A 24,659-nucleotide genomic window follows, 5' to 3' on the forward strand; every position below is an offset into this window, starting at 1 on the left:
AAACTTCTTTACAAAGATGTCAGTGCACTGTCAGTCTTGAAAAGAAGAGGCAAAAAGGCTGAGCTAACATAATCTAAACATTCCAAATTGACTAAAGGACAATCAGCTTGGGCAAGGTAGTGAACAACTTGAATGTCAGAGGTAAAAGAGCTTTAAGACAATGTTGCAGGTAACTGTCTCTTTTCTGAATGTACAAAACTCAGGAGATGCCACTTTAATTATTCCAGGACATCACTTCTCTCCATTAATGTTGGATTCCACCATACCTTGGCAAATTCTCAACAGCTTGCAAAGAATTTCTTGTCTCTAGTATTAGCAGGAGCTCATTGTGGTCTCGAGGTCTAAAGCATCTCAGAGTTAAAGGCCACAACTGGAACACTCTCACGCATTACCGTAGGAGATTTTTGAACAAAAGCCATTGCCACAAACACACTGAACTTTCAAGCAACATATATAAAAACATGCACTGTATCATGAGGAATATTTATGCTATGAATGTCACCCCCTACTTATTGCCACTTACAGTACACATTAAGATACCATGTATTCATACACTATATACTGTAAGGCTTGCATTGTATACCAAGAAAAGTAAATGTGCATCTTTTACACAATAAAATAAAGAACTACACAACAAATATGCACATATCATACTGTAAAACAGATGGAACATAATGATAAAATTGAACCATATATTTACTCTGCATTGAAATGCTCTCAGAGCAGGACTAGAGCCAGAATAGCCTTTTCAGTGGGAATTCTGTAATTATATACTTTCTCATTTTGAATTGGAATAAAACAGTGAATTTTGAATTTTTTATGAAACATCTTTATAATTGTTTTAGATCAGAGGCTTTTTCTTTAAATAAAATATAAACTTCTTTTTTCTCTTCGAAACATACAGTGCAAAAAAAGCTCAAAGTCACTTCAGAGTATTGAAATGTTCTGCTTCACAAAAAAATCAAATGCTCCCCTTAATTACTATCTAAGTAATAAGTAAAAAATACTTCATTTTGGATTTACTCTCTGCACAAATAAATCACGCTTGATATCTACATCTTGTTTATATGCCCATTTTTAGTAAAAACATCAGTGAAATAACATTTGTTCACTGAAAATTGTTTATGGGGAAAAATATTGTTAACTTCATCAGTAGTCATAGAATATTATGAAAAAATTTCAGATGTTGATTCCATAAAATGTAATATATTTAAAATAAAATACCAATGACTTCTGTTAAGCACAACATTCTGTAAATGTAAACATGTGTATATGAATAAAGAAGAGAATGGATATTTCACACACCTAAACTGAATGGTTTCTTTTACTTAATAAAGTATTACAAGGAAAAATAATGACTGTTTTCATACTTTTTCCTAAACGAGAGTTCCTGTTTTATTCTCATTTTCTCTGCAACCTTTTGAACTCCAAAAATACTGAGGGTTAAAAAATTCAGTGATTTACAACATCGTATAAAGACACACAGAAGTGGAATAGAATAGAAAAGTTCAGTTGGAAGGGCATTACAGAGAACATCGAATCCAACTGCCTGACTACTTCAGGGCTACCCAAAAGTTAAAGCACACTATTTGTCCAAATGACTTCTGAAAATTGACAGGCATGGGGCATCAAACACCTCTCTAAGAAACCTGTACCAATGTTTGACCACTCTCAGAGTAAATAAATTTTTTCTGATTCCCACTCTGAACTTCCCCTGGTGTGGCTTTGTGCTGTGTGCTTGTGTTCACTGGTTATGAGGGAGAAGGGATTAAATAGATGGGATTAAAGAGACCTATGAAAGCTTGCTTAACCGGAATTTTCTAAAAGGTGGACTAAAAGAAACATTAGCAGAAGATTAACAATGGAAGTAAACTGCAGAAATAGAATTTAGGACAGGACAAAACGTAACTGATCTATTATTCTCTTCTTTTGCTGTTACTAACACCATCTGCATTTAGATAAGGTTTGTCAGCTTTAAGCATAAACATGGTTCACAAAGCCTCACAAACTTCCAAATAAAAATGACCAGACTATTAATTACTGCATCATGAAGACCTACTAAAAAAGCTAGGATTCAGCAGAACTATAGGACTTCTGATCCATTACTTAACACAGTCCCAAAGAAGTGAGCTGCACAGGACAGAATAGCAAAAATTTGAGGAAAATGAATGGCTTATTCCTGGCTTCTCGTTTCTTAATTAGGGGACAGCTGTTACAACCTGTCACTCAGGAAATAATTCTTCCAGTAAGGTGGGACTAAGTGAGCACTAATCCTTCAGGAAGGTAGCTCAGTAACTTCGCTTTTTTTTTTCTCTAAAGAGCTTCCAGGTCAAGTGTAGTTAACAAAATACGTAAGTTAGAGATGTAGTCAACGAAATACGTAAAGCAGGGGCTGTCAAGGTCATCAGGCATAACCAGGTGTAATCTGTGTGGGCCCCTTGCGTGGTTAGCGAATACGTGAAAGGGGGGCTGTAACAGTCATCAGGCTCTGCGGGGGCAGAAAAACAGCAGAGAGAAAGGGAAGCGATGTAAGTTACAGGCGCTGGGATGATAGTGTCCGGCCAGCACTGTCCACCCTGACTGCGCCTGAAGGTGTAGGTGGCGTCCGGCTGGCGCCCTCTGCTCAGGTTGCACCCGACGGAGAAAGAAATAACGATAGTCTCCAGACCCACTCTCTGCCACAGTGTTCAGGCCCATTGACTCGACCCACACATCCTTCTACAAGATTGAGTGCGTATGCAACCAATCAGAAGTCTCTACAACAGTCAGTGCTTGATCAAAGGGAGATGGGCACAGTGGGAGCGGTGCGGAGCCCGCAGCTTCCAGCTGTGACTGAAAAGGATAGCGAAAGGAGAGAGGTGAATTTGCATTTGGGAGTTAAGAGGAATGCACTAACAGACTGTGGGAAGTTTAGATCTAGCCTGATAGAGGAAGGAAGAGCACTAGAGACCTTCCTGATAGTAGGGAATGATACGTTAGAAATCCTGACAGCATCAAGCCTTCTCTTTCCTCATGTAACAAATCTGATGTGCATGGTGCTTAAGCCAGTGCAGTATGCATTGTGGGCATCAGAATGGTTTCCCTTCAGGGACAGGTGGCCAGATTGAGGCCTGGTACATTTTCCATACAGCTGGTTTGTGAGAGCAATGCTCTCAAAGCCTGAGACATCTGCCTTGATATTGAACAAATGTTTGTCATTTTTGAGGTACACTCCAACAGGTACCTAAGACAATATTGGTATATATTGGGAAAGGTTATGTTTGTATAAGGATCTTTGTAATTTCATACTCATAGATAGTGCCACTAGAGCTATCAGCAATCGCTCTAATCTCTAACCTCTCTGTCTATAACTTTACTAGTATTGTAGGATGTGGCTTTAATTAGTGTCGGTGACATCACATCAGTTCTTGCAGGATAATTATATGGTGATTAAAGACCTATCACCTACTCTAAGTGGGATGAATCTCGTTTTGGCTTACCAAGGAAGGATGTTGGTAAGGAAGCTTTTGCAACATGATGACCTGCACCATTTGCTGAAACATGTAAGAGATAATGGACAGAAAACCTTGATCACCGTTCACCATGACACAGAAGAGATACATCGTGTCCTAGAGAGAGTAAAGAAGGACGGAGAACACCACTGATGGGAAGTGCTTCTGGGATGGTCCACCAAAGCGACAAGAATGTTTAACTCTGTTTAACTCTATTCGTTATTCAGTTATAGTTGTATTAGGTCTAATATTAATATGCTTTACACTTATAATCATATTATATATAGGCATATAGGTATATTACATTTATAAGTATGGTTTAAGACATAAGGGTAGGATTATTTGGCGAATTGCGATGTAATGGGGCAAAAGGCTTAACTGAGAGGACAATGGCATGTATAGGCGCAATGCGGGGATTTCGGGGTGTACGCGGTTAGGGTCCTCTCGAGTTGTAGTAGATTTGCTTGAGCTTAGGGAGGGGGAGATGTAGTTAACAAAATACGCAAGTTAGAGATGTAGTCAACAAAATACATAAAGCGGGGGCTGTCAAGGTCATCAGGCATAACCAGGCGTAATCTGTGTGGGCCCCTTGCATGGTTAGCGAATATGTGAAAGGGGGGCTGTAACAGTCATCAGGCTCTGCAGGGGCTCCTTGACTCATAAGAAAACCATGATGAGACATGGCAAGACAAGACATGCCACATGTCTATTGGACACAGATAACCGTAGCAAGGGTGATTGGTAGCACTGTGATATAAGGGACAACTATAAGAAGAGTGTGTTGCTTGCAATAAGTGCCATTTGCCGCTCACCACATTGGTGTCATAAAAGCGTGTGATTTGGCCGGGGCTGTCTGAGCACTTCACAGCGGGACATTAATCAGGGGTTGCCGAAGCAAAGGCAACAGTCAAGGAAAAGAATTAGAATTTGCCTCCTGTACCACAGAGAAACATAGCACCCATCTGATGAGCTGTCCTATGACCAGATAAAGTAATGATTGTAAATCAAGACAAATAGCTTTCAAGCTGAGCAAGCATAGGCTTGAGAGTACAAAGAATACAATGGACAAAATTTCAGTGCAGACACAACGTTGCCTTTTTCTGTTCATCCTTTCATAATCAGACCTCCGGAGTTTCTGCTGCTTGGAAAACAGCACCCAGTGGGGTTCTGTGGGACTATGAGACTATAAGATTCCCCTGGCTAGAGGACTTACACCAAGAGCAGCTCACTGTCAAAGCACCTCTCATGCTACTTGACCATACACCATTCACTGACAGTCAATGAATGAAAGAGCTGCCATCTTGTTCATTTGGCACATGTACAAACATTGTGGTGCTGCCAATGCACAGCCCTGGCTGTGGCAGAACAAGAGGCAGACAGCAGAATTTTGCAAAGTCAGATTTAACACAGACTGGGTTTATGGGAATAAGACCTTCAAGATTCACAAGAGACTATGTGCTCTTTGCATTCTGTGTGTGCAGTCTCATAGCACTGTCTATAGCAAATGCCAAATGTCTAGTCAGCACCTGAACAGTGCATGGTACTATATTCACATGGGATCAAAGCTCTGGGAGCATGGACTCCCCTTTCCCGATGTGAATATGTGTTGCAGGGGTACTAGCCAGCAACAAGCAGCTCACATCTTAGAGTCATTTCAGTTATGTAAATCCCTCTCTACACTCAGCTCATGAGACTCGTTGGGGCAATGGAGTATATATTCAATATAGAGCTCATTTCTGTGGTTATTTTGTTGTATCAGACACCTGACATTTACAAATCCATCTATTTCCAAATACGATCCTGAGAACTGTTTAAACATAAATTAAACTCTAGCTTCTCTTTTCGTATGATTCTGCTTTCCAGAAAACACCAAGAGATCAGGGCATTAGATTGTAGCTGAAGTGGTGTGGAAGTAAGAAATTGAACCATTAGATGTGAAAATGTTGCTTGTCCTGTAGCTGTCTGCACATATCTACATCTATAAAGTGTAATGGTAAATTTTCAGAATCACAAAGGACATCTATAAATTGCAGTAGTAAACCAGTGTTGCCTATCTTTTGTCATTTCTTTTGAAAATCTCTTCCAAAGTAAAAATTAAAGAAGCAAGCAAAGTTTTTCAATCTGCCTACCAACACAACCATAAAAGAAGGGGAAAACAATAAAACAAGTTCATGTATAGAAACTTGGGTGTTACAGTTGGCTAGATCTGATGGCACTCATGTTTCCTGAATGCTTTAAAAAGGCAAGAACCCATTAAACATTTATTTCGGTTGTTGAAAATCACTGTACATTCTGCACTACTTCAGTATCCTTTTGCTCTGCTGACAGCATTGAACTTTAAATTGTTGTTTTATTTATACCTTTTTAAAGTAAATTATTATGTATCCCCTCACTCATCAAGTAACCCTGTGCCTAGTGATCAGAAGCCTTTGTTTTGCTACAAAACACAAAAATAATGTCAGAGATTACATTCTTGGTTGTTTATATTTACCTTCCAGGTAACCCTAATGCTTTGTGAAGATATCGGCTCAAGCTGAACATCCTGGGGTGGACCATCAGGAGCTGGAAGGAAAGAAGAGAGATTCATCAAGATTGCCTTCATAGCACACAGAATTCTGCACTTCACGTGCTATGTTACCGTATTAACACAGTAGTATCACAAAGATTTGTACTGTGACAGTATCATACAAAAAAACTGAAGCTGCTGCTTCGATCAAAGAAAACCAGACCTTAGCATCTTAGTCATTTAGGTGCCATCTCCAAACAACTGTAAAATACAACACGTACTAAAATGGAGCAACCTGGAAAAAAATTAAGAGTGAAATACAATGACTTTTCTTGTCTAGGGACATGCTCATGATTCTACTTCCATTTTGTAGGTAAGCAAGACACATTTTCGTGAGTCAGAATGCTGTAGGTGATAGCAAGGCAACAGAACCTATTTAAAAGCAGGTGAGATAGGAACTTGTCAGTCAGCCTTCATTATTTCACAATTTTCAAAGGATCCTGCCACCCCCCACCCCTTCCTCCTCGTTCACTACAGATTGAGCACATATAGTCAAATACTACACATTTTATACATGAAAACCTAACAATTTACTGTGCCCCCCCTCCTCTTGACCAATGTAGATATTCCAGTCTGGAAAACAGACAAAAAATAACTATTGGATGGAAAAAGCTCCTGCTAAATAAAGAGAAGCTTCATCTACTATTGATAAGCTGCCAAGGGTATGTGAGATGCTTTAAAGAAAAGCCTGAGACCTGCCTGTCAGCTGGACAGCTACAAAGCAGATCAAGAGTTGGTTAGGTTTGAATGGAGAGGTGTGAAAAAAATTATTTGCTCGGGAAGATAAATCATTGCAGAAGAAAGAACTGAAGAAAGAAATGAAGTAATCTCAAGCTGTTCCTCTAGAGTTCCTTAGATGAAGTGTGGCCTCAATAAAAGGTATTAAATTAAGTTTAATATAATGACAAGGGATGTAAAGCAATAAAAAGGGTGAGAGGTGGCTGTTAGAGGTGGAGCAGCAGTATATGACAGCTATACTGATAGTAACCAGAACATTTTGCTTTAACTGATGAGAGTAGAGAGACTCAGAATGCAGCTTATAATATATTTAAGTTATTAAATATGCCTTATTCTGAACCTTTTTTGACTGTCCTTTACAGAAGTAATATTCACAGATCGAAAGAACTTTATTCCTATTCCCCTTACAATCATGAACAAGAACTAGAGGGGAAAAAATTCACTGACACAAAACGAGGCCTCTGTGAATTTTTGAATGTTGTCTTTGATTCTGTCCAACACAAATACCATTTCTCTGGGAACGTTATGATACAGTGAAATCAGAGCAAAGTATTCAATTCTGAAAATGGGTTTTAAAATGCACTCCTAGAAACTTTTCCTTGAAAGACCCTAGAAGTTCATACAGACCTGAGTAGTTAACAGTTCCTAGCACACGTGGTAAAATGCTAATGTTAAATAAGAAGTCATTTATTTTACATACTTAGCGCTATACAGAGCTTGTGACAAAGACATAAGCCAGATACCTCAGCTTCCTCTACTGACTTTAGTATTAAACAACAGTTTAAAAGGTTTTGTTTTCTGACAAGCACATGCACGTATATAGTTGCAGTGTATTTTCCAACACAGGAACTAATTGTAGTTGTATGGAGGAAAAGGTGTGGTCTATAAGCTTTGGAATCATGAGTAGCTGTGGAAAAGTACAAAACTATGTGCTCAGTTATCGTTTTGCTGCAGAGACCTCAGGTTACAGTAATATGTGATAAATAATCTGCACCCTTGCCAACGGCATGGTTTGAGTTGTTCAGTTTCTGTTGCCTTTCCTCTCCCTTTATTTTGCTCTCTTCTCATTACCTTCTCTCCCTTATTCCCTGTGCTCATACTGTTTTCCATTTGCTATTATAAAAGCAGAGAACAGAGGTAAACAGTGATCAAAAAATGATAATCCTGTACACTGCATACCACCTGCACACATGCTTTGCCTAGGCCTGACCCTCCCTCCCTCAATTGTTCCCTAGGTAAATCAGTAACTTTTGAATACAGTTCCACACTGCTGGTCTTTCTCTCCTTATGGACAGCTCCTTTAAAGGTAGTGACAAAAGGATCAATTATTCTGAAGCTTAGTTACAAAGAACTGAGTAAAATGTGATGCAGGGTGGAACCTTAGCTCTAGAGGAAGCTGCTTTTTCATTTCAAGGTCAGCTACTGATCCTCACAATTTAATTGTCAATTGGGAAAAACTCAGCAAGTAAAAAGTATTTTGAGAACGGGTGAACAACAGAGAATGAGAGAGTAGACCCAACATCCAACACTCTGATGTTTACAAAGAAAGATGGGCATTTTGTGGATACAGATCATACAGGATGGAAGAATAGATAATCTGCTTTCTACAGTGATTTCATATTTTCATTGAACAAAGGAAGAGAAAAACCACAATGAAATGAGAATTATGTTGCAAACCGTTCACCTTTAATAAAGCTGCATACTGAAAGCTTGTAAACATGGGAATGCTTTTCATTCTTTTTCTTCTATTAGGATAAAAAATGACACTTGATGAAAGAACAGATGCAGCTTGTGTTGCCTCCTGTTTACTGGGCTTTGCACTGAAAGCCCAGGTGTCCTATTCTTATTCAAAAAGTCCCTTGGAACGAAGACCACGTTCTCCTCACACAGGGTATATTTTGGGTAGTTTCACCAACAGTGAAAATTGGGGGAAATTACTGAGTTGCATTCATACGAACTGGACTGAAAATCTATCACCAAGTGTTTAAAGTCTGGGCCAACAGGAAGCTTCAAAAATAAATAGGGTTTTTCACTACCAGGGAACTGTCATCCACATATCTGCACTATGTTTTTCCTCTCAAAATCCCTAGTGAAAAAAGCATTTTAGACTTTACATAAAATAGAAGTAAAGCTGAAGTTAGCATGATAAAAACGTTTTCAAATGCAAATGATCAAGTTTTGATCTGGTCCTAGACTTTTCAGAGTAACTTTACCCATTTTCAACGGGTTGTGTTGAACCTGCTTAGCCGCTTTCACCAGCACACTTTGTACATCTCATACAATAGTATATATCTGGCAGAAGTATTTACATCCATACAAAATTTGAATTTCTAATTACTACAGTAACCCTCTTCTTCTCATCCATAAGTCTTATCCACTGTTACCTGTAACATTCAGGACTTGTGACATGTGAGCAGGCACAAGGCTCCACTGCCTTTACCATGCTGCCACTTCTCCTTGCCTTGAGAAAAAAACAGTTTTACAAGATGGCAGTTCTAGAGTACAGAAATGAGAGGCTCCAGATATTGAAATGAAATTGAAGGCATGGTTCTCCTGCTACAGAAACCTGTAATGATGTAGAAGAATACACGGAAACAAAGAACAAGGGGAATGGTGCTAACTAATGAAAGATGACTGACTTGCAGAGTAATCACAAAACTACACGATGGGGGCTTTCAGGGATGTAATAGACAAAGAAAAAAAAATTTCATGGGGATTAATGTTTTCAAAAGGAGGTAGCTTAAATTAGTTATCTGTACTAAATGCATACTAAATTAGTTACCTGTCTGTATTATCCAGTCACCTAAGGAAAAAATGCATAGGGGTGGGCCACCACTAGAAGTATAATGTTGACTGAGGTGCCTAACTGTAAATACACTTGCCTTTTCCAGAAGTTGAAAATTTGGAGCATAATGTCTTCTGGCCACTAGATGCCACTAAGAAGCTTTAATTATAAACCCTAATGATGAAGTGAGTTTTATGGGAAAAATTCAGTATTTCTTCTGATGCAGCAAGAGCAGCATAAGCAGCACTTCAAGTAAAGAATCCTCTCAACAAAGAACAATAATTTTCAGTATGATTCAGATGCTACAAAGCCAGAGAGTACCTGCTTCATCTGTCGTGATGGTGAGCTCATTGCTGGCCTCACTCTTGCCAATGCGATTCTTGGCATACATGCGGATGTTGTAAGTTGAGGAAGGGTGGAGATCAATGATAGTAGCTTGGTTTAGCTGAGGAGAAACATCTTTGGTTCTCTGAACAGAATCCCAAGAGTCTATTTAATAAGAGATTAAGACAAAACAGAGAAATAAAACATAACATTAATGTTATTGACACAATTCTGCAGTTAAGCTATCTCATAGAGCAGGATATTGCCCCTGATGAATTAACCTAGAAAATTCCCAGCGCTACAAACAAAAACCAAGTGATCACATTTCTTCACAGCTCTCTCAAGTCCTTCCAGTGAGGTGCTCTGAAGAATGGGATCTCAGCCCAGGGAGCACCAGCAAATCTGAGAGAATAGCTGCTCTGCTTCCTTTTCATTTGTTTGTTTGTTCATTTATTTTGAGAGATGGTCAGAGCAGCACTAGACATGGAGCTCAGCACCCTCCAGAACTGATGCTATTTTCCTTACTTGTTAGAACACAAGAACACTTTAACACAAGGGGGATTAAAAACCTTCTTACTTGTATATATCTGTAAAAGAAGGATAGCATTGTTTATATTCATTGCTACCACTCATTTGTTTCTTACACTTTTTTATAAGTTCTCCAGACATATAATACGGAAAAGGATGGAAATTGGCTAAACACAGTAACCCGTCCATTTCAGCTATGCACATTCTTTCTGCAGGAAGAAAAACAGAACCTTTTTAAAACACCCTCATATCTCTTATGAGTAGACTTTTTTTCCCCCCTTACTGCAGCCAATATTTTTCCTTTAACCTCTGCCACATCCTAGGGGGGATGTCACTGGGGGCTCTGCAGCAGTGTTTTACAGTATGGGTCACTGTAGGCAAGATCATGGGAAGCTCAGCAGATAAGACTAGTTTTAAAATAGAAAGCTCACTCGGACACAGAATATTTACACATACTGTGTAAATTCTTTAGCAGTAGCTTGCTCACAGAAATTGTCAGAATGACATCTGCAGCTTCACTGGTTACAGGATTGTTGGTTGGTGTTTTTTGTTTGTTTTTTTTTTTTTGCTTGTATGTGGCTTAATTTACCCAGAAAACATTTAGGAATCAGACATTTAAATGCTAATCAAATACACTTGAATTTACTTTCACGTGGTAACTGAGATTTCCAAAACTTCCTCTGTAGAATAACTTTGGAAGCTGTAAAGGAGTTACTTGCAGGGAACACTGCTAAAACGTTCTTTGAGTTTATTATCTTAAACTTCACAGAACTTCCTGAATACACTACTAATCAAGTGTTGCCAATGTCCTGCACTATAAGTTGTAAAGCTTGATAGTCTCACCTAAAATGTGTCACTTACCAAGTGCCACAGTAACCAGTTGCTCACACCTGAAGCTCCTCAAACCAAATGCTTCACAGGAGAGTGGAAGGCTCCCGTAATGTACAAAAATTAGAAGATTTCAGACACCATTTGGTTAAGAATTAGCTAGAAGTGAGAGGCTTTCTATAGATATGGCTAATGAACATTATGTCTTTGTAGATCCTAGAGAGAGGTGATGAGATGATCTAGAGTGTGGTATGGTGACACCCAGGCACTATCTTCAGCTACTAAGAGAATCCTAGACCTGGTTAGCATGGCAACCAGGGATTTGCAAGAGGTCATGGCAAAATCTGGGCATCTTTGAAGCTTGTGAGCTGTAAGGGGAAATCTGTGCTGAACTGCACAGTGGTAGTGACACTGGTTATTTCAGTATCCCTCAGAAATCAGTTATGTCTGAAGTTCTACAAGCACAGAAGGAAACTTTGTTTCAGAGTACCATGTCAACAGGAAAGGAATCGAGAAGGAAAAGAAGAAATAAACACTTCTGTTTTGAAGAATTTGTTAAGTTTCCCTTCATGTGGATGATACACTCTTTTAACATTGTCCATATATTAATAAATTGCTCGGGTTTTCTACTATTTGTTTGAAACACTGACCTCTGAGTGGTAAACTTCTATAGTATATATAAACTGTTGAAATCAGAGACACAGATTTGGAAATTCTTGTGATTTTTTGTAGATTAAGTAATGGCACAGCATGAAAAAAAAGAGACTAAAACTCAGTCTTCTGTACTGCTAAATGTAGGCTCCTAGTGTTTATTTATGACTAAGACATAGATTCCAGGACTATATTTTGATGCATACATCCTCTTTTTGAAAGGGAAAACAAATCAAGAAAAGCAATCACTCCCAACTGAGTCAGTCTGTTAGCTTATTTTTTCTTTGGCAAAGCCTAAAAATATTTTCTTGCTTTCAGGTGCTCCATGAGGTATTAGAATTGACTATTAGTTGTTTACCTTTTTTTTCAGTTGCTTTAAAATCTACTCAATTAAAAGATTGAAAATGCACAGAAAACAAATTGCAACAGGCTAACAAAAACAAGCAAACCAAGAAAAGATAAAAGTAAGCCTGGAATTCTTAATTTTTATCCGTCTCTAAAATGTCACTTGCAGGCATTTCTCAGTGTTACATAGAATGCACACTGACACAATGATTTATGAAAAACTTATGATTTTATGAAGACCAGCAGCTTCTCACCCGTTCCTAAAATAAAAGTTGAAGCTTTGGGATCACTCTTCAGAAGACTAATACATCTGTTTGCTCTTTAAATTCTAATTTCAGGAAAAGGAGTGCCTCTTCCCACGCTGGGTGAGGAGGTGTCTTTGCCTTCGCTGCCATCTAGTGACACAGCCCTGCACTGCACCTGCCTGCAAAACCATCCTGAGGGAGAAGTGAGCACAAAGAAGCACAAACTACCGTCCTCTGCCTCCAAACTGGGTCCTAAACTGAACTGATGTTCAGTCTACACCTCAGTGTTCCATAGCGGCGTCAAAAATAAAAAGGGTGAGGAGACAGGCATAAAGAAACACCGACATACCAGTTCTCATCTTCAATATATTTGTACACTTCAGATGGAAAGATCAGGTAGCTACTTATCAGTGGTATCAATGAAGGGTCAGGTCTGAGTGCCACAGGCACGTTTCTGTATGGGTACTGTGTCTAAGTACTGAAATGGCCTGAAATATTACACTTCCACTATTCACACGGCACCTGCACTGCAACTAGACCATAAACACACATCTACATATACGAAGGGCCATTCCACATTCCTTCTAGTTTGTATTTAATTGGTCTTCATTACTAGCTAGTATGTCAGGGGTAGATAGGATATGTGAGTTTAGTACCATGTAGCAAAGTCCATCCATGATATGTGGTCACCTAAACATTCTCTGAAACAGAAAAGTTCTGCAATTTTCCTTCTTGAAAAATCTAGAGATGCATCCTGCTATACACCCATTTCTGAGTCCTCAGAGTGATCAACACACATTGGAAAAAAAAAAAAACAAACCCAAACCCACACAAAATTCAACAATGTAGAATGAGCTATGACTGAGTAGATTTTTTTCAAATGTAATTGCTAAATACTGCTTGTCGTGTTAATTCTCAAAATGCTATTTTGGCCATGCCTCTCTTCATGTTCTCTCCTGGCTTTGGCACAATCCAGTCAGTTAGTCAGATTGATGTACAAAGGCCTCTCATCAGATAGTAGGACTGAAAAGAAACAACTAGCAAAAGACATTTTGTCAGAGGAGCCATGAAGACTGAACATTTCATACCTTGTTTGATGTCCCACATTACGAATATAATTTTTTAAACCAGAAGAAGTTTTAAGTAACCATTTCAGTGTTTTGTCTTCTTAATAATTATGAAAAAAATTGTGAGCAAGAATACCAAAAATTGATCTTAGTTTCTCCAAACATTCAGCCCCAGACTTAATAAAATAATGTTTCAGTTATTTGTAGTGAGATAATCTGCTCTTTACAGGATACGTCCTCAAGTATTTACCTTCATACACATGGAACTAAACATGAATTCCAAAGATTGCTCTGGGAAAAGGGCTTGGGTGGAAAGAAAGGAAAAGAATCTAAGAGAAAACAAAGCTTGGGAACTCTCAAGCATGTTCCTTTAAGGCATCCTTGCCTAGTTTGTATCTCCAAAGCTTCAACTCCTAACCACAGACTCAGAGGGGAGTTTCTACATATAACCTCTCAGTTACCATGCTCACCTGAATATTATCAATTTCATTTAGAAAGCAAAGCTAAAATGGCGATTGATGATTTAAAACTTTTACTTAACAAAGTAAAGCAGAAAGGAAATACACAATGTAGACGAATGAAGGATAATAAAGATGGTTAGTAGAATATGTTTTTAGTTTTTAAATTTCAGAATTTTATGAACATTTTTATGTCTCAGAAATAAAAAGAGAAGGCTATAAAAACACTACAGCTTCTTACATAAACTGAGAGTACATAAATTTCACTTAAGCCTCCCATCAGAATTCCTATGTCCCTTTAAAAATAATGCAACAAACTCCAACAAATGGCAGTGTAATATAATTAGTCAGTCTTTTTAATCATACTTAGGATATGACAGTGCACTTCCATTGCAATCTCCACTCTCAAAGTATGGCTCCAGGACAGTGCTTATCATTGTGCTTAATTTTAAATATGATCCCACATCACAAATATGTTTCCAACATATCTTGAATATTTTTTAGATTTCAACAGACAACGAACATTTTTGGGCTTAAGAAAAAGCTGATTTTAAAACATCTACCCAAATAGGAATATTTCTCCAAATTGAGAAGTTGTACTTTTTTTTTTTTTTCCCCACGGTAATCTCACTCATCTTCTTAGATATTCACTGATATGACTAAAGGATGACCTAGCAGAAAGGTCTATGCTTGCACTGCTCTTATCCGTTAGAGTATTTCTTACAAATTACTGAAAACTCAGCATGGTGCTTTACCAAACAACCACACAATTTTTTTCAACTAGAAATTATCATAAGTACCCATGTTCACTGCTAACCTTTCACATAAGATGCCATGTATTCACATATTGATAGAAAATAGAAGATGATTTACAAAGGCAGGTATTTTTCTATTGAGTGAAACAGAAAATAATAATCAATTCAAATGGAGAAAAGATAGGGATCAAGAATCAGCTAGTAAAATCATCATTACCAGCTATCACTTAGTATGTCTTTTTTTTCAGTAACAGAATTTTCCATTCCTACTTGTCTCTTTCTCAAGTAAATGAAAAAAGCAGCAGTTGTAACACATAATGTCATTACTTCCAAAAAAGACAACAAATGATGATAAATTTGACTGTGAAAGACTAAATAAACCACAGTAAAATTCTCCAACAGGCATTTTCAATTTATGGATTATCTTTTACAATACAAGCGCAATGATGAAGAGAGTGACAGGGATTACTTCAGAGGAAGATTATTTCTTACCTGACTTGTTCTTGCATTCAATATCATAGCCAGTGATAGGGCTGTTTCCATCAAATCCCATGGTCCATCTGAGGGCAATGCTGCGTGCTCTCACCTCTCGGATTTCTATCTCAGGAGGGTCAGGGGGTTCTGAGTAAACACACATACAGAGTTTCAGTCAGAGGAAAGTTCATGTCAGTAACAAGATAACACTAATGAGCGTGGCACTGACATGGCTTACTGGAGGTAAGCTTTCATGTTGAATTCTCCAGTCACTCATTAGTACCCCAAGCCACTTAATCACTCACTGAAGAATACCCAAGAGAGGAACGAGAAGGCTCTTTTCAACTAAGACTCACTGATGTAATACTGAATACTAACTTCTGTTTAACCTTCTAATATGCAACATGTAGCTGCATTTCCTTAAAAGTGCTGCAGATTGGACTGGGAAATATTTTTGCCTTGAACACTGTGTTTTAACAGATAGTTCTACAGTTTCTACATAAAAGCTGGTGATAGAAATATTAATACTAAACTACTAAATTTGGTAGGGGAAGGGAGGAAGAATTCTGCCTCTTTGAGTATGTTTAAAGACTTAATTTATTAACAATCAATTTTATGAGCATTTAAAAGCCTTAATTACACTATAATCTTTTTCTACCTCTACAGCATTAAGGATGTAAATAACCAGCATTTGCACTGAATCGAGTGTCCTTTTAAATTGTCAAGGCAGTGTAAAGGAGCTCAGGTGCAATTGAGAGCCTGACCCAAATTCCACCTGAATTTACTGATAGGACTGCTTCAGGAGTAGACTGGATGACCCTTGTGGGTACTTTTCAACTCACGATGTTCTATGATCCTGTGATCACTGGATTCAGTGAAATCTGCAGATACACGAACTCTGGAGTGAGGGAAAAGAAATTTGCAGGTTCTGGAGACTGGCTGTGTTCATGCTCAAAGGCATACAACTGCAGGAACAAGCATCACAGAAGTAAGCAGTGGCCAATGGCCAAATCCTGCCTCTGCTCTGCATCTTAGCTGCTTCAGAATTTGCTGTTTGCCTGAGTGAAATCCTGCAGGAGGGGAAACCCAGCCCCAGGCAACACAGGTTCCTAGAGCTTGTGATGTACAGACTGATTAAAATTTATTTTGACTGATTAAACTTGAAATATTTTGTTTGTCAAAACACAGTAGGTTTAATAAAATCAGATTGTTTTTGCTTTAGTGGGGTTTTAAGCACATTTGTTTTTTTGAAAACAATGCAACCCTCTATCCCTTCCCCCAGAAGTAACCCTCACTTACCCGCTCTTCCTACTGAACATGTTAGTTTTAAATATCTTTAGTAGATAATCAGCTAGTGTATTTAAGAAAAAGCTCTGCTTATTAATTTATACAGATCTAGAAAGACTCTGGAGCTTATCCTCTGTTTTGATTTAATTTGTAATGCTGGAAAATGAGAGACTGAGAATCTTAATGCAGCTCCTCATTTCTTTGACAATGAGGAATACGCTCAATTAGGAACCAGGGCCTCCCTCCCCCAGCAGATTTCTGAGCATGGCATACACTTATTGTACTACAATAGCTGTGTATTTTTCCTTATGTTGTCCTCTTCCTACCTTGCACAGTGAGCTGAATTATTCCACGATCCTCCCCATAAGAATTGATGGCATGGCAGGAAAAGAAGCCAGAATCTTCACGCACAGTTGGCAAAATCTATAGGTGGTTTGAAAAGAAGTGATTGATTGAACAACATGCAGAGAAAATAAACCAACAGCTTTTCTGTGTGGTGCAAGAAAAATTGTACAAACTGTTTTACTTGACAGTAGTAAATAGATATTGTATGTTATACTCTAGCATACATATGCACAGTAAAGCATCCAAAATAGTAAGACTTATCAAACTAGCAACACTTAGGTTGAGGAAGCAGGCTATCAGCTCTGCATGTGTAGAGAGGAGTTGGAGCATCACCTATTCCTGTTGCTTCTCATTAGGAGCCTTGTTTCCAGTCACTCGTAAGTTTGCCAAGCATTTAACAGTTGGCTGAAATTTTCCATACAAAATGGTGCCTCCTGCTGCCTCCAAAATTTTCCAGTTACTTCTGAAAATAATTCAAGTGGCTGAAGTCTGTGTGGAGGAAATAAAGGTTCAAACACTGCTGGTGAACCCTGCAGTATTCAGCTTGATGCCTCATAATAAAATTTGGGTGGTCTTTCTTTTCAATTTGTTATTTAACAACATAGAAAATTGTATTTTCTTTACATACATGATCATAATGATATTTTTCTACAGGACCACTGCATCATTCAAAGTACAGGAGAGAGAAGATTCTATAAATGAGCAGATATTCTGAATGCCATTTTCTTATCATTCAATGTGCTCTCCACACTTTATTTACTGCACACAGTTCAAACTGTGCCCTCAAGATAGACTTATTCATTCTCTCAAAGTATTTTCTGTGCAATACTCATTTCAGAAACATGAGGGAATGTATTTTCATAAACCCTGACATCATGAAGAGTATTATACCACCATTTTGTATGGGGAATTAAGGAACCAGACATATGATAATGTTTGGGGCTGCTTGACAAGTTGCCACTTATTAGCTCAGCCATCGTAACTCCTTATGCTCTTTATTCCTCAGCAAAGCCAAGGTAATGTGAGTGCAACCCTTATTTACCACTGGCTAAAACAAAGGGATTTATTTCCCTCTTGCTATAAGGACATTGGAGAGTTACCATCTGAGATGTGGTGACTGCTCAGGTAAGTTGCACATGTGGCTGAGTTTTAAGCTAGAAAAACAAAAAATTTCAGAGCCCAATTTGATACATCTAGGGCCTTCTTTTCCCTCTCAGAGACTTAGCAATAAATAGCATTTCATGCGTTCTTAACAGCTTCCTTTCAGTTAAGCTGCAGCTATGAGGGCTTAGTACTTCTGCAAATCAGACCCCAAGGGCTCAAGGCAAGTACCTAGAAAACAAAGAACACACAATTATTGGCCACCTGTGAAAAGTTTGGTTTCAATGATCAGCCTTGCATCACACAGTGTCTTTCATTACTCAACCCTAATTCAACTCCAGAGAAAATCCAAGTCATGCCTGACTGAGGCAGGGGTCCTGCAGAAAAAATAAAAGCTGAGTATACAACTAAAGATCACATCATCATGCACGCACAAAAAAGCACCAAATTAAAGGCTTTGAAGACAATCTTAATCCTAGCATTTCTTATTCAAGAGCATTTTCTCTCCCAAAATTCAAAGTTTTTTTGTATGTAACAAAGATAAGGATGTAGGATGCCACAACTACATACAACTGCTTCAGAAGAGAATTCACCAAGCAGGTCTCCAGCCTTCCCAAAATCAATACTGTTTTGCAACCAGGCACTATCCTATTACAGTAAATATGGAATGAAGGCAGAGATGCCTATAGGTGTATTCTGTAATTAAGTAGTGCACACAGTTCAATTATACTGGTGTATACAAGTTCACTCTTATCCTCCTTCATAAAAACCCATGACAGAGCTCCCTCACAGAGAACAAAATCAAAAATTTTACTGGATATTATCCAACACAATTTTTGACCAGCAAAGAAAGAGATACATCTTAAGAGTTACAACAGAATATAGATGGAACCATCAGAAAGCTAGAAAATTATTCTTGTGAAAATGCTTTTAGGAATATGGCTGACAAATGGAAATCAAGACATTTGACCAAGAACATATATATATTAGCAATTTATTTTTCATTTTCTAAAGCACATGTAAAAATATAAAGCAACGGACCGGAAACTTGCTTGTGCTGGCAAAGTTCAAATTTGAGTGAAAAAAGTTGTATCCTGGTAAAGTGAGGGCAACATCATAACCCCACCCATTGTAAGTGACACCAGAACAGCAAGAGTTTCCTTTGCATCCACAGCACTTAGGGGGGAGATTAACTCCGTAGATCAGCAGTGCTACTCATGCAGGTCCTCAAAGTAACCTACATCAACCACTTAGGCATTCATAGAGTCCCACATACAGATTTATCAGTCAAGTCAAGATGCACGCTTGCCACATCACCAAAGACCTGCCTGTGAGAGAAGTAGAAGTGAAGATGCAGATTATGACCATAGCTAGGTGGCTTGGTCACTTCTGCTACTGTGTATGATGAGTATTAAATACTACTGGTATTTGTACAGAGATTACTTACTACTTATTTATCTATGTGTCTTTTCCTTCTATCTCACTGAATCTGATGACCAGCCTGACTTTATAAAATGGTAGCTCACAAGCCCCATGAAGTGAAACAGAGGAAGAAAATAGAAGTGCCTTAGAAGACAGCATTTTTATATCAGAACAGCTTAATGATTTTGGTGAAGATAAGCCTGGTGCACCTTGGACTAGCTGTCAGATAATCATTCAATGCTTATTGGCAGTGTAGTCAAAATTGAGCCATGACACTCTTAGGAAGGACAAGCCGAAGCACTAGCTGTGTTGCTTTCTGAGACAAAAGATGGTAGGGGGCTGTGAGTCAGGCTTGTTCTCTTATTGGCTCTGGAGCATGAGAAGATGGAGATGGGGAGTGATTTTCCCTGGAGGTGGGATGCAGACATTTCCTGCACCTCCTTTTAGTGGCCTAGCTCTTCAAGGCTGTGCCATGGATGGGGCTCTGTCCTAGGACAGAAGTAGCTGTGCATTCCCATCAGAATCAAACCAGCCAGCAATCTCACACATGTAAATGAGTTGTGTCACTTTATTTGCTTACCTGTAGAGTAGAGATCACTTCGTCTCCAACTTCCTTGGTGGAAACAAGGTAACGGGACATTTCAGGGTTAATGATTCGGTCCTCTTTCTCCCAGCGGACTATGATGGGTTTCTCTCCATGTGCCGTGCAGCTCATCTCCTTCTTTTGACCTTGTGTTGCCAGGGTTGTATTTGGATAGGAAGTTATCATAGCCGGAACTAAAATGAGACGAAGCAACAAAGATGGCATTTCAGTGAGATATCCTGACACAGTGTTGGTCTGCCATGCTGGTCTCATTCAGTCTGTTCATACTTGACCAGATGGTTGAAAATGTGAGAAAGGATTTTAATTTTACTTTTATGTGAGGAATTCTTAAGAGTGAAGATGAGCTTCAAAGGAAACTTAGCAGAGAGGACCTGGGATTGGCCAATGTGGCTACAGAGACAGAAGATGAACATACAAACAAAACCTGCCTCCATTAAATTTGCCCACATGACAATTTGTACCATGATTAAAATATGCACAGCACATAAAACTATTGTAAATAATAAGCATTCAGAAAGGTGGCCAATAAAGAACTGATATAAATTTCTTATTCCTTCTGGAGAGGCAGTCATATTATTATACATTCATCACAAATGTGCACAAAGCTAATAGAAAGTACATCTACTTGTTTTATTTGCTGACAGATATATGCTCTATTCTTGCGTATGACAGTAATGGCCTGTCAAAATGAGGGCTCCATTAAACAAGGAGATGTACAAAATGAAAAGAGAGACCTCACCAAAGGACTTACAGTACATGTGTGTGCTGAGCACATAACTAAACTGTACTGAACTGCAAGTATAATTAAACTGAAAACAAACCTATTTTGATTTGTGCTTAATACATCTGAAAGTTAGTTGCAGAATCTGCAGAATAGTTGAGACATAATTGTCAATCTCATTAACCATTCAGGAATCTAAAATTTTTTTTAAGTTTTAAGGTACTCTCTTGCCTAACAAGAAAGGACTTAAAATTTAAGTATTTTCATATTTTGGAATGATAATTCATTTTTTTTAAACAAGATGCTCTCTTTAATGTCCTCAACTGTCTTTTTCTTACCATATAATTTGTCTACCAATTAATAGAAGTTAGGCATTTGTGTGAAGAAAAAAAACAAAAGTCCAGAAGTCTGTCTCCTAGTTATGATCATTTATCTGCTTAGGAGAATCTAGAAAGCCCTTGATAACATTCAGAGCTGCTTCCCCCAAATGTATCAGTCCACTCCTTTTGAGGTATTTGAGGTGGACTTAAAAAGTCTGTTTTCTAAGGCCTTGCACTCCAGAGGTGCCTTTAGCTCTATGATACTCATTTTTATGCTATGCATACTCTTTTTTATGCATGAACACTTGCCTCTCCTCACCACAACTTACTCCATCTGAACTTCTCTGGATATCAATTTTAAGAAGATGACACTGGCAGAGAAGCTGGTCTGAGACCTTCTCTGTTCTTCCTTCTGCATAGATTGCTTCTATGACTACCAGACAGAAATCAAATTAAATAAATTTAAAAAAAAATTAAAAATTCTGAATTTAAATGGATTACTATAATTTCTATTTTAAAATGTTAATATTTGGTGGCATGACCTTTTCAGATGTCAGAGCTATTGATGCTTGAATATGACAATATGTCAGGATGCAGCCATTTCTGTACAATGGTCTCCTGAACCATAACAAACTGATTTTAAAATTATCAGAGCTGCAGAGCTGTGGGTTAGAATTATGAGTGGGATATAATTACAGGAAAAATACTTAGGAAAGTCTTGTGAAAGACATAAGGCTCTTTAGGCAGTGATGTAAATTAGTGACAATGTATATCTTGTTTGACTATGTTGCTATTATATACCAATTAGTTTCGTCAAAGAAAAGCATCAGAAAAGATGATGAATGAACAGTACAGAAGATCAGGACAAGTTTGATATCATCTTCTAGATAATGGAAATAGCTTTACCTGAATTCTTTCCAGACACTGATACTCACAACAAGTCTATCAGAAAGGCACTTTTTGAGGCCATCGTCTTTTTGTGTCTGAACAAAGAAACTACTAAATCTCAATAGCTGTTGATTCGTGGGCCCCATATACATAGGTATGTGCACTTGAATATATCTGCCTTCATCTGCAACACTTAAACTATAGCAATATATTTCCTTATGCAGTAAGAGACACAATTCAGATGAGTGGCAGGTTATTAAAGAATCCACATTACCATCATTAGTTTTTGTCACCCCATTTCTTTCTTCCATAATCTCTCAGGCTTCCAACATGTTCCTTAGTTTGTAATTCACAGCACTTTTGCACTTTTCCTCTCATTTTCCCTCAATGGAATAAATTCATGTTCCCTTCAGTTCTCCCTGCCTTCTTCCTACTGCAACCTCTTCATATTCCCACATGGCTCCCCACAGACGCGTTTTCTTTCTCCAGTCTTATTTTCCTTCCCTAATGAAATCTTTCCAACATCCCAAGTGCCCTAAGTTACATACTTTGTCTAAAACTGCAGTCTTCTTTCCTATCAATATCTCTCTACTTATCTACTACTCCAAACATCCTGTTGCCCTCTAATGATGAAGGGAGCATGTACTTAGCCTACTCTGAACATTTCTCCCTATAAGGTGCCTGAGCACTTAGAGTGCCCATGCCTCATGGCAGGAGGTCTCAGCATTTTGAGCCTTATACTGGGAGATTTACCTTCCTCCTTCTTCTCAGGTATCAACACATTGTGTGCGCCGCACCAAAAAAAAAAAAAAAAAAAATGGGATGCAGAAACTGAATTTATGGACCTTCAGGAGTCTATCTCAGAGACTTCTCCACATACCACTCTCCTATGTAAGCGTCTACCAAGAGTCCTCTCATGGGTAACAGTACCAAATGAAATGACCATCTTGCTTCCTTTCTGAAAAACAGAGGCTGCCTAGCAAAGCTCAATTTCTTTTCCATCCAACTTTCTTAATAAGAACAGCATAAAAATGCAAAAAGATGACTTCATTCTTCAGATTCAGCTTTATCCCTACTTATCCTTCCTTTCCTGTCACATAATCTTCCACACTGATTCCTTATTACCATAGCAATGCCTCACAGCTAAATATTTTTCCCTTCTTTCAAAGCTAATTTTTCACTCCTCGCAATTTATCTCCAATGGTCCTAAATCATAAGCTCTTCTTTTTTATCTTCTTCTATGTCAAAAGATTTCTGGTAACAAAGCCATGTTCTCAAAGATATTTTAGGCAACGTATTTCTTCATCCTCCAACTATCTTTTATCAAATTACTGATGCAAATAACTGAGTTAAATACACTGCCTCTGTACTGACAAAATAATTTAGAAAACTGTAAACAAGCAAATTGAAACTATGGTATATAGTATATGTATGAGATATTCTCCTAGGATGCCTTAAAAAGAATTTGACTGAATGCATTTAGAAGTATACTGAGATTATTTAAATGTCATAAAATGTGGCATTTAAATGTGGATCGCCTCATATTCTTTCAAACACACACACGTACATTGACATGCATTTATGTAAGAGAATTTTGGAAGGAAAGATAATGCTGCCATGCGTGTGGAAGTATCATGTTCCACAATTTTGAAATAGATTTTCCAATCAGACAAATTAATCCAAGTCTCTTTCCTCTGGAGTTCTCATCTTTCTCTGAAGCTGAAACATGCCAGGTGGAACTGGCCAATCATAAAGGCGGCCTATTGGACAAACTAGAATACACACTCTACAGACTATAGTGATTTCCATTTCAGTGACGGTAGCATTAATCTAGCAGATCTCTTTAGTTAAATATGGCCTTCCATATGGAAAGCTGAATCATCTACTCATTTTCCCAGTTCAACCCATTATCTTCCCCTTCTTTGTGTCAAATTTGTTGGGAGTAACCTAATTGTTTCACACTATTAACAACTTCATTATTAAAAAAATAAAAGTGCAAAATTCAGGAGTGGAGATTACTCGTAATACTCATGTAAGTGTTTTATACAAAATAAAAACCTCTTATTTAACTTTAAAATGAAATAAAATCTGGACATTTCCTGAGATTCAGTAAAAATTCCTTTAACTGCCTTTTTATTTTCTGCCATTGCTGAATGTTTACCAGGAACTGGTAAATGAGTGCAAATAAAAAAGAAAACATTATCTTGACAAGACTTTCAATTTGTAATTAAACAATAAGTTTTCAAGCAGCATCCTTAAATGATTCTATGACCAAATGAAGTTCTCTATATGTTTAAGAACTACTGCTGTCTGTAGTTTCCAAAGGATAATTTTTCTAGAAACTTTGTGGTGAGGAGACCACATAGACAACAATACAACTGATGGGAGATGTCATGCGACACTGTGCAATGTGTTTTGAGCTGTTTTAAGTGTTAAGATTGCTGCCCTTATCCAAACATTAATCAAGATTAAATATGCTTTTGAGAATGGAAAGGAAGCAGCAGAGGAAAAAAGGGGCATAGGCATAACTGAACACAGTTAGTCTTTGAGTGTGCTTGATAACTGATATGTCCTGGCTGTCACCCATGATGCAATTCCTGGCACATTAACATGCCTCACCATATCTCCACAGAACAACAGAATCATAGGAAAATCCAAGTTGGAAGTGACCCACAAAGATCATGGAGTCAAACTCCTGACTCTACAGAGGACCATC

At 38.1% G+C, this 24,659-nt stretch overlaps 1 protein-coding gene across 6 annotated transcripts in view; it reads right to left on the reverse strand.

The window, feature by feature from the left end:
- DSCAM (DS cell adhesion molecule) overlaps positions 1–24,659 on the reverse strand; it is a 461,629-nt gene that overhangs the window by 86,789 nt on the left and 350,181 nt on the right. For 5 of the 6 annotated variants that reach the window (XM_048966682.1, XM_048966667.1, XM_048966692.1 and 2 more), the window contains 5 exons: positions 19,991–20,187; positions 16,869–16,965; positions 15,274–15,402; positions 9,902–10,069; positions 5,983–6,053 (listed from right to left, as the gene is read on the reverse strand). In XM_048966682.1, coding sequence (XP_048822639.1) covers positions 5,983–6,053; positions 9,902–10,069; positions 15,274–15,402; positions 16,869–16,965; positions 19,991–20,187 — 662 coding nt within the window. Of the gene's footprint in view, positions 1–5,982; positions 6,054–9,901; positions 10,070–15,273; positions 15,403–16,868; positions 16,966–19,990; positions 20,188–24,659 lie in introns of those variants that run through there. The other variant, XM_048966710.1, reaches the window with a different exon arrangement.

The sequence above is a fragment of the Lagopus muta genome, chromosome 1 (genome assembly GCF_023343835.1).
Source record: "Lagopus muta isolate bLagMut1 chromosome 1, bLagMut1 primary, whole genome shotgun sequence".
Classification (NCBI taxonomy): domain Eukaryota; kingdom Metazoa; phylum Chordata; class Aves; order Galliformes; family Phasianidae; genus Lagopus; species Lagopus muta.